Source organism: Tachysurus vachellii, chromosome 22 (genome assembly GCF_030014155.1).
Source record: "Tachysurus vachellii isolate PV-2020 chromosome 22, HZAU_Pvac_v1, whole genome shotgun sequence".
Taxonomy (NCBI): domain Eukaryota; kingdom Metazoa; phylum Chordata; class Actinopteri; order Siluriformes; family Bagridae; genus Tachysurus; species Tachysurus vachellii.
Window position 1 is genome coordinate 2,628,605 of NC_083481.1, and position 13,175 is coordinate 2,641,779.

Here is a 13,175-nt window from a genome sequence, read left to right on the forward strand (position 1 = left end):
CGCCCACACCTATATATTTTAACCCACACCCACAAAAAGATACCAGCCATTCAACATAATTAATCGCTTTCTGCGGCTACTTGGTGCAAGTGCTTGCTGACAGATATCGTCCAAGACACATGAGGAATGTGTAAAGGGACCATGTACAGTCAGTTCAATACGTCCCAACTCCCCCACTGATGAAGCTTAACCCAAGGTATGTGTCTATGGGATTTCCCTCTATTGACAATCTCCCAGCATGTGCACCTAAGCATGAAAGGAGAGTTTCAGGCAAGATGAAAACAGAGGTTTGAGTCACTGAAGCTCTGGTGGAGTTGAAACTTTTTTTTTTTTTTTTTTAATTTTCTTGCTTATTATGACATATGATTGTGTCAAGACTTTTACTGCTACACCCTGACATGGGGCTCCAAGAAACCTTAAGTTCCACCTCAACATAACTCCACATTGCTTTATCGTGTGGAAGATGATGAGTTGAACTCTTATGTATCTCAATGCAGCATATCTCTGGTAGACGACTTCACTAAATTCAGAAATTTATTTGCATTGGAGTGTAGATCTACCTGAGAAATCTGACATCATCCTGCAAATTTAATTTAAAAAAGACGATGTCTATGACTCCAGCAGAGACCAGCATATATCTGGCTATATGAATCGGACTAAATCCAAAATAAACGTGTCATTTTCCCGGCCCAGTTTACCCAGAAATAAAAGGTCTCGTCCAAGATTTGAGCCGAGCTCTACGACGTTCTGCTCGGTTCAAAAATCACAGCTCGGCCAATTGTTATAATTTGTGCTGAGGAAAAATTAAAAGGTAAAAAGGACGACATGCATTCTTCTCTCCGATGACAAGCGATCTATCAACACGTCAGGATGGCGATGTTGATCTAGAACTGGGGCAATGCCCTAAAGTATCCCTCATCATCCATCATGGTCGTATACAGTCCTACAGTACACACCGATACTGACAAGGATCAGCATGTTCCATAGCTCGAGTCTCCTCACGGTTTTAAACGACTAGCACTAACACAAACACATCACACGCTTGGATAAGCATCCAAGATGACTATTTACACATATATTCAGCAATCTTATTAAATCTCCAAAACCCACCCACCAACAAATTGCATTAAATGAACAAAAGCCAAGTCCGGTTTCCAAAACGTAGAAATGTTCAGAATTCACACAAGGTGTGCTATAATCAGTACAATCAGGTTTCTTTCCTGGCTGATAATGTTCATGCAAATCCTGATGTCATATCACACAGCGCCCTCTGCTGACACACATACGATGTGGCAGGTTGATTTCCATAGTCTTGGTATTTTTCATTTCTCGCTCAAGAATCAAAAACAAGAGCTTGGCAAACAAAAATTAAACTGATAATATAATATACTTTTGCTTTGCTTAAGTAGGGAGCTTTATTAAGAGTCGATAAAACCTTTTGTGAATGGGTTAAAAAAAAGAAAAAAAGAGAGAAAACACCACAATTTCAGTTTATAAATTCATCCCAATTTCCCCAACGTGTGCGCAATGCCAAAATAAAGGAAATAACATGGAATAATAAAGGAATATCCTTCACCAGTCTGCGTGATGTCAAACCTCAATGCAGTTGCAAATGGAATTTTTCCATTTAAAATACGGCAGTCTCACAATTTGTGTCCACCAACAAAGAGCAAATGAAAATACGATTACCACTTAGTCTGGAAAATACCTCAATATACATTCTTCCACCCCCCCTTATGCCAAATGAGCTTATTTGGGGGGTAAATAAACAAACGGAGCTCTGACCACATCAGTCAGACAAATAGAAATAAACGATGTAAAGGCAATTAAGGTACAAGTTTAATAATCTTTAAAAGAATGCATATACAGTACAAAGGACAGACTTCATACATAGCATTTGGTCTTACAATGAAACAAAAAACAAAAACAAAAAAAAAACAAACAGGTGATAATCGACAGGAAATCAGATCAACCTTGATCCACCTGGGCAACTCATATGGTAGTAAACATGGTGTCGTTGAGGGGCAACTGGAGGCTCAATTTGATCCATTATCACTTTTTTTTTGTCGCCTGTTAAATGACAGGTGGATCAGTGTTTCGCTGGGATCCGGCCCACGAGTGATGAAAAACAGAGAGTGGCGACAAATTAGGGGAAATAAAGGAAGGGGGTGGGGTGGGTAAAGAGAAGATTCTGGTAAAAACAGGAGACTACATCATGTCAGCTTACATTATTAATTAAAGAAGTATTTAACCTATGTAAAGGAAACCAGAGGTGCTTACCTCCATGCATTACAAGTTTTCTAAAGAAAAGAAAAAAAAAAAATGCTTCAGTGGTCCCTGGCGATGCAGTGGGACACGCCGCTTGTTCTGCTAACACTGTTAAAAGTTTCCCTGCGAGAGAAAACCCGGTTCTGTGCGACAAATCCTTTATTATAATCCGCTCTTATTTACATGGTTACTCTTTCGTTCCGCCTACGATGTGGGAATATTGGCAAAGAAAGAGGTTTTTTTTTGTTTTTTTTTTTGTATTTTCTTTTTTTTCAAGCACTTCTGGTGTCATTCTAGTGTAAAAGTAAAGGTTAGAGGTTTAACTCCAACTACACAGGAGGATTCGCGATGCTACTAGCATATGCCTTTCATGCCAGTAACCGCTCTCACCTCACGCATCAGTGAGAAATTAGCCATTAAAAACTTGGTTAAATGACAAACATCCACGTCTTTACGGTTTGCTGTGAAATAACACGCTTATGATGTAAAACTAGATTAATCTGTGGTATGATGATAGGGAGCTCAAAAACAAATCCGAGCCGTGTGTGTGTGTGTGTGTGTTTGTAGGGTATTCTTTCGATTATATTTATTGCAGAGCAAAAAAAAATTTTTAACTCACTTCTTTTTTTTTTTTTTTTTTTTAGGCATTGCTTTTTAAGAGTATAAAGCTGTTGGCCAGCCTTAGCAAAGAAAGACAAGGGCGCTCATAGCAGCACGCATTTACGCTTCTTCTTGGGCTCAGGAGGCTCCAGGGCTGCCAAAATCGCCTCGTCAAATACATTCTTTAGGCCTTTCTGTGGACACAAAGCAGGGAAGAAATGGAGACTCAATGTGGGTCAACACTGACGCAGACAAAAAAAAATAAAATAAATATGAGGGAATAAAACCAGACACTGGATTTTGATGCAAACCGACAAATAAATTAATGGCGTTTTACATGCTTGAGGGAGTCTGAAACAAGAAAGCAGGAGAGCGCATCTTTAAGGGTAATGCAGACGTTTAAAAAAAACAACAACCAAAAAAAAAAAAAAAAAAACAATTTAAGTAGAAAGAGTGGCTTGGTTTGGTTCAGACATACTAACAAGTGGTGCTGTGACAAAACAAAGTGGACAAATGATACAAAACAGAGCTCAGAGACACATAAGGGCTGGTCAGGGGGATGCAAAATACAAACCGAGGTAGAGAATATATGAAAGAAACAGCAGCTTAAATGAACTCATGATCACTACAATAAAACAGTTGATCTGTGAGAAGAGGTAGCAAGACACTGTTCTGGTAGACAAAAAAAAAATAAATAAATAAAAGGTTAGACAAGCAGGATTTCATGATTTAAGGCCTGGGCTATTATTATTATTATTATTTATTTATTTATTTTTTCATAGCCCAATACCCTACTCCACATATCTCATGCTTAAAACCTTGATTACTATAGCACGTACCATTTGTTCACCTTCACAAATTGACCACAGAAGGATTTCTATAGGTGGATCAATTAGCACATAAAAAAAAAAGACATTAAAGTCTGAGGCACACACAATTGAATAAAATGTCTTCACAAGTTTCCTTTCACTGGAACTGTGTTTCAGCACGACAACGCCCCAAAGTTTGGTGCAGGAGACATCAAGTGTTGTATAAGAGACAGGGCTCTGTAAAGGACACCACTGAACACCTGGAGTTTCCTTATATTAACACTTCCCTAGTGGATGAGAGAGTTGTGCAATGATGTGATAATCCACCTCTGTGAGCCGTAAAACGTGCATATCGACTATTTAGGGAGATGATGCACAAAGAAAAGAAGTTTTAAAGAAATCCCGCTTTAAAAAAAAAAAAAAAAAAGTCTCTTAAAATGATTAATATCGCAGCCTGATACACACACACACACACACAGAAGAAAAGCCAAAACTTGCTGCTGTATCATCAGATACAAAAAGCTCAAGCAGATACTTCATAAACAAAAACCCGTGTCGCATCCCGTCCGGTATGTAAATTAACTCCACACTCAAGATGTCGATTTGAGCTGACCTTTATTAATGACACAAATCATTTCACAAGATTAGAAGTAAATCCCAAGACGGTGAACCTGATTGCAAGGTGTAGGCTTAATATCATGTTCAGAATTTAATTCCTATGATACAGTGACTGCAGTATAAAATAATACATTGGAATAAGGAATGAAGAGGAAAAAGATAAAGACTTGAGCGCAACGTGTTTGAGCTGCTTGATCAGTCTACCTCTTTGGCTCCGCCCATTCTCTCGCACAGTGGAAAATTAGAAATGAGAAAGCGACAATTGGAATGTGCTGTAATCTGTGTTACAGGTTTATGTTGGAGGGGAAGGGAGAAAAAGAAGAAGAAGAAAAGAAAACCACAACAGCAAACCAAAAAAAAATGGTAATAGTAATAATTCTCCACAACCGGAGAAGACAAAACAACCTCCATTTAATACAAGAGGTGAAGAAAACAAAAATAAGAAATCTTTAAAAAATAAATAAATAAATGATTGCACGAACAGAGAAAGAGTGAGAGAGAGAGAGAGAGAGAGAGAGAGAGAGAGAGAGAGAGAGATGAAAAAACACTTCATTAATATGAAGCAAGAAAAATAAGACAAGTTTCTTTTGTTAGCAATCAGGAGAAAGAGGTAAACTAGGAAGCAGCAAACATCTGGGGAGAAGTTAGGCGTAATAAAGAAAGAGAAAACGAGAGTTTAGAATATACAGCACTTCCGTTTTCGCTGCGTTTCGGGCGGTTCGAGAGCAGCTAGGATAGCTTCGTCAAATACATTCTTCAGACCTCTCTACAAAGACAGAGGAAGAAGGGAAAAGAAGAAGCAGTAAGGTTAGCAGTTACAGCAAACACACGACGAGGGAAAAAAAAAAACACAGCAGAAAGAAGAACAGTCACCGGAGTAAAAGTGCTAGACTACAGCGGCAGTGCAACGTAAAGAGCTGACGGTCATCTCTGCGATTAGGAAGGAAACCAAAGAACCTCACGAGCACAGAATGTAAACGAAATAGGAGGGACGCACTTCAAAATCTCATGCACCGATGCCATAGACGCTTGTGAATTTACAACTATTTTCTGACTTAAATAGAGCTCGAGGTCATTTGTTATTCATACGTCTTTTAGATTTGACTAATATTGTACATCAGGAGGATCAGATGAGAAACACTTTAATGTCCAGCTTACTGCATGCGGTATGCTAAAAATAATCATTGCTTTAAACTATTTTAAACACCAAAGGTGGACAAATCAAATATTTTTATCAGCCCAGTGGGCAAGTAAAAGCTCTGACAAGTAACATAACATTAATACAGCCAAAGGAAAAATGAACACGTACATGAACGTTATCCTTTCAAACAAAAGATACAAATGTAGAACTCTGGCAAATGTCAGAAAGTCTTTAGCCAACGTCTCGGCTATGAAAACTTGTGTTTGGTCGTCGCATCGCGTCTAAAAGACATTAATCGGATTTAAGAATCATCTTTATTTTGATTTGTTTAAACATGAAGCGCTGGCTACTAATATACCGACTGGTGTCAAATCAATCATCAGAATATGAAGCGAGTAAGGAGTGGAGGTTGTTTGTACTGTTCAGACTGACACAAAGTTTGGAACGTAGTCACAAGCAAATTCTTTAATTCATGTAGCTGTCTGTCAAGAACGATATGTTTGATCAAACTGAAATTACTACGGCTCAGTCGTTTGTCACAAAATATTGTTTATTTTGTTTCTATTGTCGTCAGTTATTGTTGGTGACTTGGGGCACCATTTGCTCAGAGTGCCTGATCGCCACAGCACGCAAACTTGCAGCTATATTGATGCTAAATTTAGAGTTTCTACATTGCAGAATTCTTCTTCCTCCTTTTTTTGTATGTGCGAGTGTACATAAGCATTAACGTATGAAAGCTGATATATAAATGGAACTCTTATGTGAATCTAACTATAAATTAAACCCCAATATTCTGGACACAAAATCAGCTGTTTTTTCCCCCTCGAGCTACTGATTTGTCCACCTCTGTGCTTATACAAACTGTGCCAGTACACCCAGCAACCCGATCCTGGAGGAAAAAAAGCTCAGACAGAAGTCTCAGCGCTATAAATTAAGTAACTACAGGACAAAACACCACAATGAAATGAACCAACTGTGTCTCTGAGCCTCTGTACAGATTCTTCCACTTTGTTGCTTGGCAAGTTACCTCGAAACAGAAATGGTAATGGGCGTCGATGAATAACTTAATTAAAACTTCTAAAATAAACTTCTTAAAACAAAAAACATCTGAAAATCGACGACCGTGTGCTTGTGACTCTTTTAACCCGTTTACTGCATTTCTTTAAATTGTACAGTCGGCAGAAATCCTAACAAGTTTATTGTGTTCAAACTTAACCGAGTAACAGCGATCTGAATTACCTGCGTGAGAGCGGAGCACTCGACGTACTTGACGGCCTTCAGGTCTCGGGCCAGCTTCTCGGCCGTCTCTGGAGTGATCGGCTTCTGTTTGTTTTTCGCAAGCTTCTCGATAGTAGACGGGTCGTCTCTCAGATCGATCTGCGTCCCCACAAGCAGGAAGGGTGTCTTTGGACAGTGGTGGGTGATCTCCGGTACCCACTGAGAACGAGACAGATGTTCTTACGTTAAAAAGGAGACATATAAGAAGGATCAAGAAAGAATCACGCTGACGAGTGCAAGACCAACCTTTTCTTTGACGTTTTCGAATGAAGAAGGGGAAACGACAGAGAAACAGACTAAGAAAACATCTGTTTGGGGATAACTCAGGGGTCGTAATCTATCGTAGTCTTCCTGACCTGTTGGAAGAAGGTGATATGGTTAAGTCTAGACCGAAAAAGCACAAACTGCAGCCAAGATTGAATTTAATTTCTTAAAAATCCATGCATCTACTCGTGTACAGGACTTAAAAATCTCTGGGTCCAGCTGAACTCTAGCATTGTTTAACTGCAGCGAGAAAGTGATTGACTCTGAATTGACTCAACATGCAGGAAGTGAATCGTTTGAGTCACATCCTTTTCCTTCTCTTTCAGTTGTAAAACTAAGCCATGAGCCACAAACTGAGCCACAGGACAGAGCTGTAATGCTGCAGATGTTGGATGCAACAAAAAACCCTCCGGACATGGCTAACATTAGCATGCATGTGCGCTCGTGTTATAAGTGACCTTACACCTGGAGGAATAACTATCAATAAGCGCCTGCTCCTGAAATCATACTCAATCATACTTTTTCCTGATAGAAAACTAGAAATTAATCTGCAATAAGATGTTTTTTTTTCCCCTCACTTGTTGTAAATGTATTTTCGCTGTCATGGGTAACACTGAAAGAGAAGAGGATGCAGCACAAACACTTCCATTCTCCCAGAAACAGATACAATGGGCTGGGAAAGGGAATGTTATTCACTTTCTAAAATACTGGGGACATTTCATCACTAAAAAGAACCAGACATGACACGACACGACAATTATGGATGTGTGATGTGACACAAATACCATACAATGACCCTTAAAAACATTCCCATGATACATGGTAAGAACACAGAGAACAGGTTTGCTAACAAACTTACAGCAAACCAATAGTGTTGGTAAAAAAAATTAAAATAAAGAATTTTACAAACTCTTAATTAAAACACTGACGCGTCGAAGTGAAAGTAATCTGCAATAACTCAAGTGTATTGTGACAATTTTTTGATCTTAATAAGCAATAGATCATAAAATTGCTCATCTCTAGCTGCAAGTAGTCACCAACCTCAATAAAAAAATTCAATATTCGCATTAATCTGTCGTATAAATGTGACGTTGCCAGCAGACAGATATCACAAAAACACAGCTATCATTTTCCAGTTTAATAATAATAATAATAATAATAATAATAATAATAATAATAATAATAATTGCAATCTGAAGTAAAAAGCAACTAAAGCAGCAATACTGAAAAAAACTTTAGCAATAATTAAAAAAAGAAAAACAAATCTGATTAAATAATTTCTCTTATCACACCTTTATAAAAAATAAAAATAAATATAAAAAGCAACACTGATGACGTACTGCTAATAGTTAATAATATCAGGCAGCATTGTGTATCGGAGAAGTGCTTTCAGGAATCATACACATGATATTTTTCCAAATCGGCCCACGCTGTCACCACGCAGATTTTTACCTAATCAATCAGAATCAAATCCTGACTACAGAAGCCAGCAAGAGACTTCCACATACTTTACACACACAAAACGTACGAAAGGAAGTTCAAGCATGAAACGACTCAACGACGGATCCTCCGGTCCGTTTACATGCGTCCGGAAAACAATCACAGCTTAAACCACCTTCCAGGAGAACGTCTGGAATGCAGTGACGCACAGTTTTGTTATTCCTACAACAATGACGATGAGCAGTCCTGCACTAAGTAACACCGGTGCTCCTCCCCATCTCGTCTGACAACATTATTTATCTTTAATTTTCTAAATGTTCTGTACCTGCAGTGTCAAACAGTCCCAGGGTGTAGGGTTCTCCTCCAATCATAACCGTAACTGCATAGTTATCGAAGACCTGAAAACAACCACATTATATATAAACACACACGTATAAAAGACACGTTTGATAGGAATTGGCGTGAAGGCTAGTGGTGACATTATTTCCTTCAGAAGAATAATTAAAAAAAAGACTTAATCTTAAGTACTCACACAGAACAGAAAGCTAAAAATAACTCAAATAAATGACAAGTTCTGTAGAAACATTTAATTTGGGGAGGGAGGGGGGTGTCGGAGTGCAACTCACCGTTGGTACATATTCAGATGGGAATTTGTTAGTTGTGTAGGAAATTAATAGGCAGGTTTTACCAACGGCTCCATCGCCAACCACGACGCACTTGATCGTCTGCATAACTGTGCTTTGTTTTAGTTTAACAGTCCACTCTTCTCATTCAAGATCTGGAAAACAAAAAAGAAGATGCGATTAGTAACATTAGATGACAATCACTTAACGAAGGGAAATAAGAGACATGTACTGAACATAACTGTTGGTTTTAATGTGTCTAAAACAAAGTAATTCTTTCATTAAGAAAAATATTAAGCCGACACGTCCGACACCACGCGACGTTCTGCTTGTAGAAATACTCATAGCGTGCGATCTGAATTCTAACACCAATAAACTATGCATGTGGGTGAGAAAAATAAAACAAATAAGCACTAGTTGACATTGTGTGATTTTTTTTTCCCCCCCAGCAGGGTTTGTTCCACAGAAGCCCATTAGCAGGGTGATGTCTAATCTTCAATTTATTTTTTTGTCTACACGCATCAGTCACAACCTGCAGTCCAAGCGGGCAAAATGAAGCAGAGTAGAGACAAGATGCATAGAGGAAAATGGAGAAATGCGCAGACGTGGCTGCTCCTGGTGAAAACACTGCAAAGAACCTGTACAATGTAAACCGGTAAATGACGACAGAACCACGTGTAAATTTAACTCTGTCCAGAAAGTGCTTTAGAGGAGCTCAATCTTCTGGCTGATCCTCTTCATCCTACGAATAGTTCTCTCGGCACCTTTGATGAACACAATTTAACGCATTTAAGACACAACAGCTGTAATTCCACACTACTGTCCGTCTTTCAGTAACATGATGAAGACATGAGATGGGACAGGAGGAAAAACCTTGAGGCAGGTGGCCTGTGCTAGTACGGGCTTTTCATCACAGAATCATGCATCATACACTTTATTTCTGAACCTTTAAACAAGGGTGTGTAACACTTTACCCCAGGTTTGTACTTCGCATGAACCTCGGCTAGGAAAATATTTTAAGACCAACTATTTTGGACGTAAAGCTTATGGACAGAATAGCGTGGACATAAAACGAAAGTATATCAAGCACGATAGCAGCCTTGTTCAGCTGTGGTTTTTTTATGTTCGTTCTCAAATGATAGTAGCCATATAGTTTTAATGCTTACTAGTTAACTGGACTCTCACACTTTCAGATGCAGCAATGATCTCTGATCATTTCCAAGCTCCTTTTCTTCGTGACATTTCTGTAAACATTTAACTAGAGGTTGAATATGACAAGATTAATCCACTATTATGATTTTTTTTTCTTCATTTTTGAGTAAATGATGATCAGAAACTAAAGTTGTAAGAGGGGACATATCGTATCAAACTTGTACAAAAAAAGGGAAAATCTCAGCTCATGTGATGACATCAAGGCTAAATGAAGGTGAAAGCCTTCCTGAGCATCTACTCCATTATAAATGTATTTAAAATCACTACAGAACAACAAACAGAGCACAGAGCAGGCTACCCCTCCTGCTTTGCCTTATTGTAGGTCACTGCAGCTTTAAGCTATGGCATAACGTCATCTGTTCAGCTGTGACTGTGAACACACACTTGCAGAAAGACAACAAGAGACACGAGAACAGACCTGAGACTGTAACAGGCACAGAGAGATAGAGAAAGAGCATCACATGTGTTTCTGTATAAGGAGACACTAAGTCTGTGCTGAGAGAGAGAGAGAGAGAGAGAGAGAGAGAGAGAGCGAGAGCGAGAGAGAGAGAGAGAGAGAGAGAGAGAGAGGAGAAGAAGAAGAAGAAGAGCACAGATGCAGAACCACAGATGGAGCAGTGCAGGGAGGGACACACATTTCCTTCCAGCAGTCTGCGGAAGTCAGGCTTGACCTCCTCACGCTATTTTGGTGGAGTCCATCCAAGTGAGCTCTTTTTCTCGCTCGTCACTAGGGTGGGTATTGTTATCAGGCGACCGCCTCAGCAGGATAAAAATCAGGATGTGTGACAGTCGCCATTCTGAAAACCTGCATCCTGGGGTTTTTAGCACTCTCACGTACGAATGTGTTAAATTTAAGATTGAAGAGCTAACTCCTGTGAAGTCACAACACCTCACAGGAGGAAATTTGGGCGAGGTGAACGAGATGAACGTCACGACTGAAGCAGAACACTTTTCGCAAAGGGTTACGCCATCTACACAACGATAAACACACACGCACCAGATAGACGTTCACTCAAAAACTGCTCCCTTAATAAAACCACACTTTTTCTTTTCTCGGTCAAATTTTTTTCTAAAAACATAAATTCACAAGCCACAGTTGCTTTGTGCAAAAAAAACCCCCCAAAATCTCTAAAGCACACAAGTCAGGAAAGAACTACATACACACGTCCTTCCTGCTGATCTCTCCTTTATTTAAAAATCTTATAAATAAACCATGTGGTTATTTGTAATAAAAAAACAAACCAATTTATAAGTTTGACCTCATTTACATGTTGACACGGTACCAAATCCTGAATATTCGACGGCATAAAGACACCGCAATAAATAAACAGAAAAATAACTACACTAAACTTAAGACTCAACCGTACACGAGATGGAGATATTTCTGTCGCATCATCAAACCCTGAGCGTAAGTAAATTAAACGATGGGTGTAAATATATCCCGATTTCCATATCTGTGTAATAATCCGTATTTATTACAACTTTTGGCTGTAATTTTTTTTTTGAGCCGGAAATAAAATTTTACAATCTAGATTAAGGAAATGATAAATAGTTTAATTAACGTGAAAGGAAATGAACAATTTGATTAAACATTTATGTAAATAAATGACAAAAATAAACGTACGACTATAACTACTTTTAATTACAAATACATATTAAAACTATATTTTTAAAAAGTTTTAATTCGGATATTTTAGGGGCAGGAACCAGGTTTACATACTAGTTTAAATTATATGAATTATTTTATTAGTTAAATAAATCGACACCAGGCAGTAAAAATTGTGATGGTCGTTTTTTTTTCTGACTAAAAACAAAACTGATTTACTTTAGTCTAAAATATCCAATCAAACTGAATTTATTTGAATGTAAAAACTAAAGAGTTGAGATTCCCCCCTAACGAGACATCAAGTTTAATAACGTTAGCATCATGATGATGATGATGATGATGATGATTAGGGAGGCTAACTTTGTTTCAGTGGCTAGCTACCTAACTTTATCAGAATCAATTAGCGTAACCAGCTAAATTCACGTATTAAATAAAACTTCAAAAGTAAAAACACTAATTACAAGATAAGGAAATTAAGTTAAACGAGCCACCGAAGGCTAAATCAGGTGATTCACCCGGTAACGCTAGTTACGTTATACAGCTAGCTAGTTAGCATTGGGCAGAAATACCTGCTTTTATCCGATGTAATGATGTCACACTGACGGACAATCAAATATCAGCTCATTCGAGACATAATTCTTAATATTTACCGCGTAAATAAATCACTATGACGCGCGAACAAAGTGTATAAAACACAAATCCACGGTTTCCTCACCGGTCACCACAAACTCGTTAGCATGCTGCTAACTTTTAACGGATGTCACTTGAGACGCTTTGTTAAGACGAAAATCGGTCGTTTTCAGTTTCTTCACACGCGACACGATTTTTCTACGATGTTACGGACGTGTCAGGGATTAACGACGTTACTCAAACGTGGAAATTAACAAAGAAATTCGAGATATAAACCGATCCCGGCTCCACTTACCGTATTCCGCTCTGTTTGTTTCTCTGCGCCGGGCGTTGGCAGCTCGTGCACGGGGTTTCCCAGGGATAAGAGCAGGGGCACAGCGCCTCAGTGGAACAGCGCCATTTTACTGATATACTGTTATTATACTTATAGATCACTTTATAGTTATACTAATTTACGACTTCTAGCGTGCATTTAACAATGCATTTAAAAAAAAGACATCTATTCGTTTTCATGTAACACTCTTTTTTTTATAAATAAATAAATAGTTATATACAAATATATGTGAATATATATGTATGTAAATATATATATGTGTGTGTGTGTGTGTGTGTGTGTGTGTGTGTGTGTGTGTGTGTGTGTGTTTGAAGAGTCTAATTTAACATAAAGAAAAAAAAAAGAATATTGT

The 13,175-nt window shown here is 38.3% G+C and overlaps 1 protein-coding gene across 2 annotated transcripts; it reads right to left on the bottom strand.

Annotated features, from left to right (window-relative positions):
* Positions 1–1,817: 1,817 nt before the first annotated feature.
* Positions 1,818–12,896, bottom strand: cdc42 (cell division cycle 42). 2 transcript variants are annotated; one of them, XM_060858284.1, is made up of 6 exons: positions 12,785–12,896; positions 9,045–9,196; positions 8,744–8,816; positions 6,961–7,070; positions 6,676–6,873; positions 1,818–3,062 (listed from the first exon to the last, which is right to left on the bottom strand). In XM_060858284.1, exons 2-6 carry the CDS (start codon positions 9,147–9,149, stop codon positions 2,973–2,975), a joined length of 576 nt encoding a protein of 191 aa, XP_060714267.1. In that variant the 5' UTR covers positions 9,150–9,196; positions 12,785–12,896; the 3' UTR covers positions 1,818–2,972. The 2 variants fall into 2 exon arrangements, with proteins under 2 accessions (XP_060714267.1, XP_060714266.1); XM_060858283.1 differs by lacking the exons at positions 1,818–3,062; positions 12,785–12,896 and adding exons at positions 4,276–5,061; positions 12,575–12,701.
* Between the last annotated feature and the right edge of the window lie 279 nt (positions 12,897–13,175).

Excerpts from the sequence above, each read along its gene's own strand:
- cdc42 (XM_060858284.1), bottom strand. The coding sequence starts at position 9,149 with ATGCAGACGATCAAGTGCGTCGTGGTTGGCGATGGAGCCGTTGGTAAA. Across the intron at positions 8,817-9,044 it reads CATCTGAATATGTACCAACG|GTCTTCGATAACTATGCAGT; the intron begins GTGAGTTGCACT and ends GGTTGTTTTCAG. Across the intron at positions 6,874-6,960 it reads TCGAAAACGTCAAAGAAAAG|TGGGTACCGGAGATCACCCA; the intron begins GTTGGTCTTGCA and ends TCTCGTTCTCAG.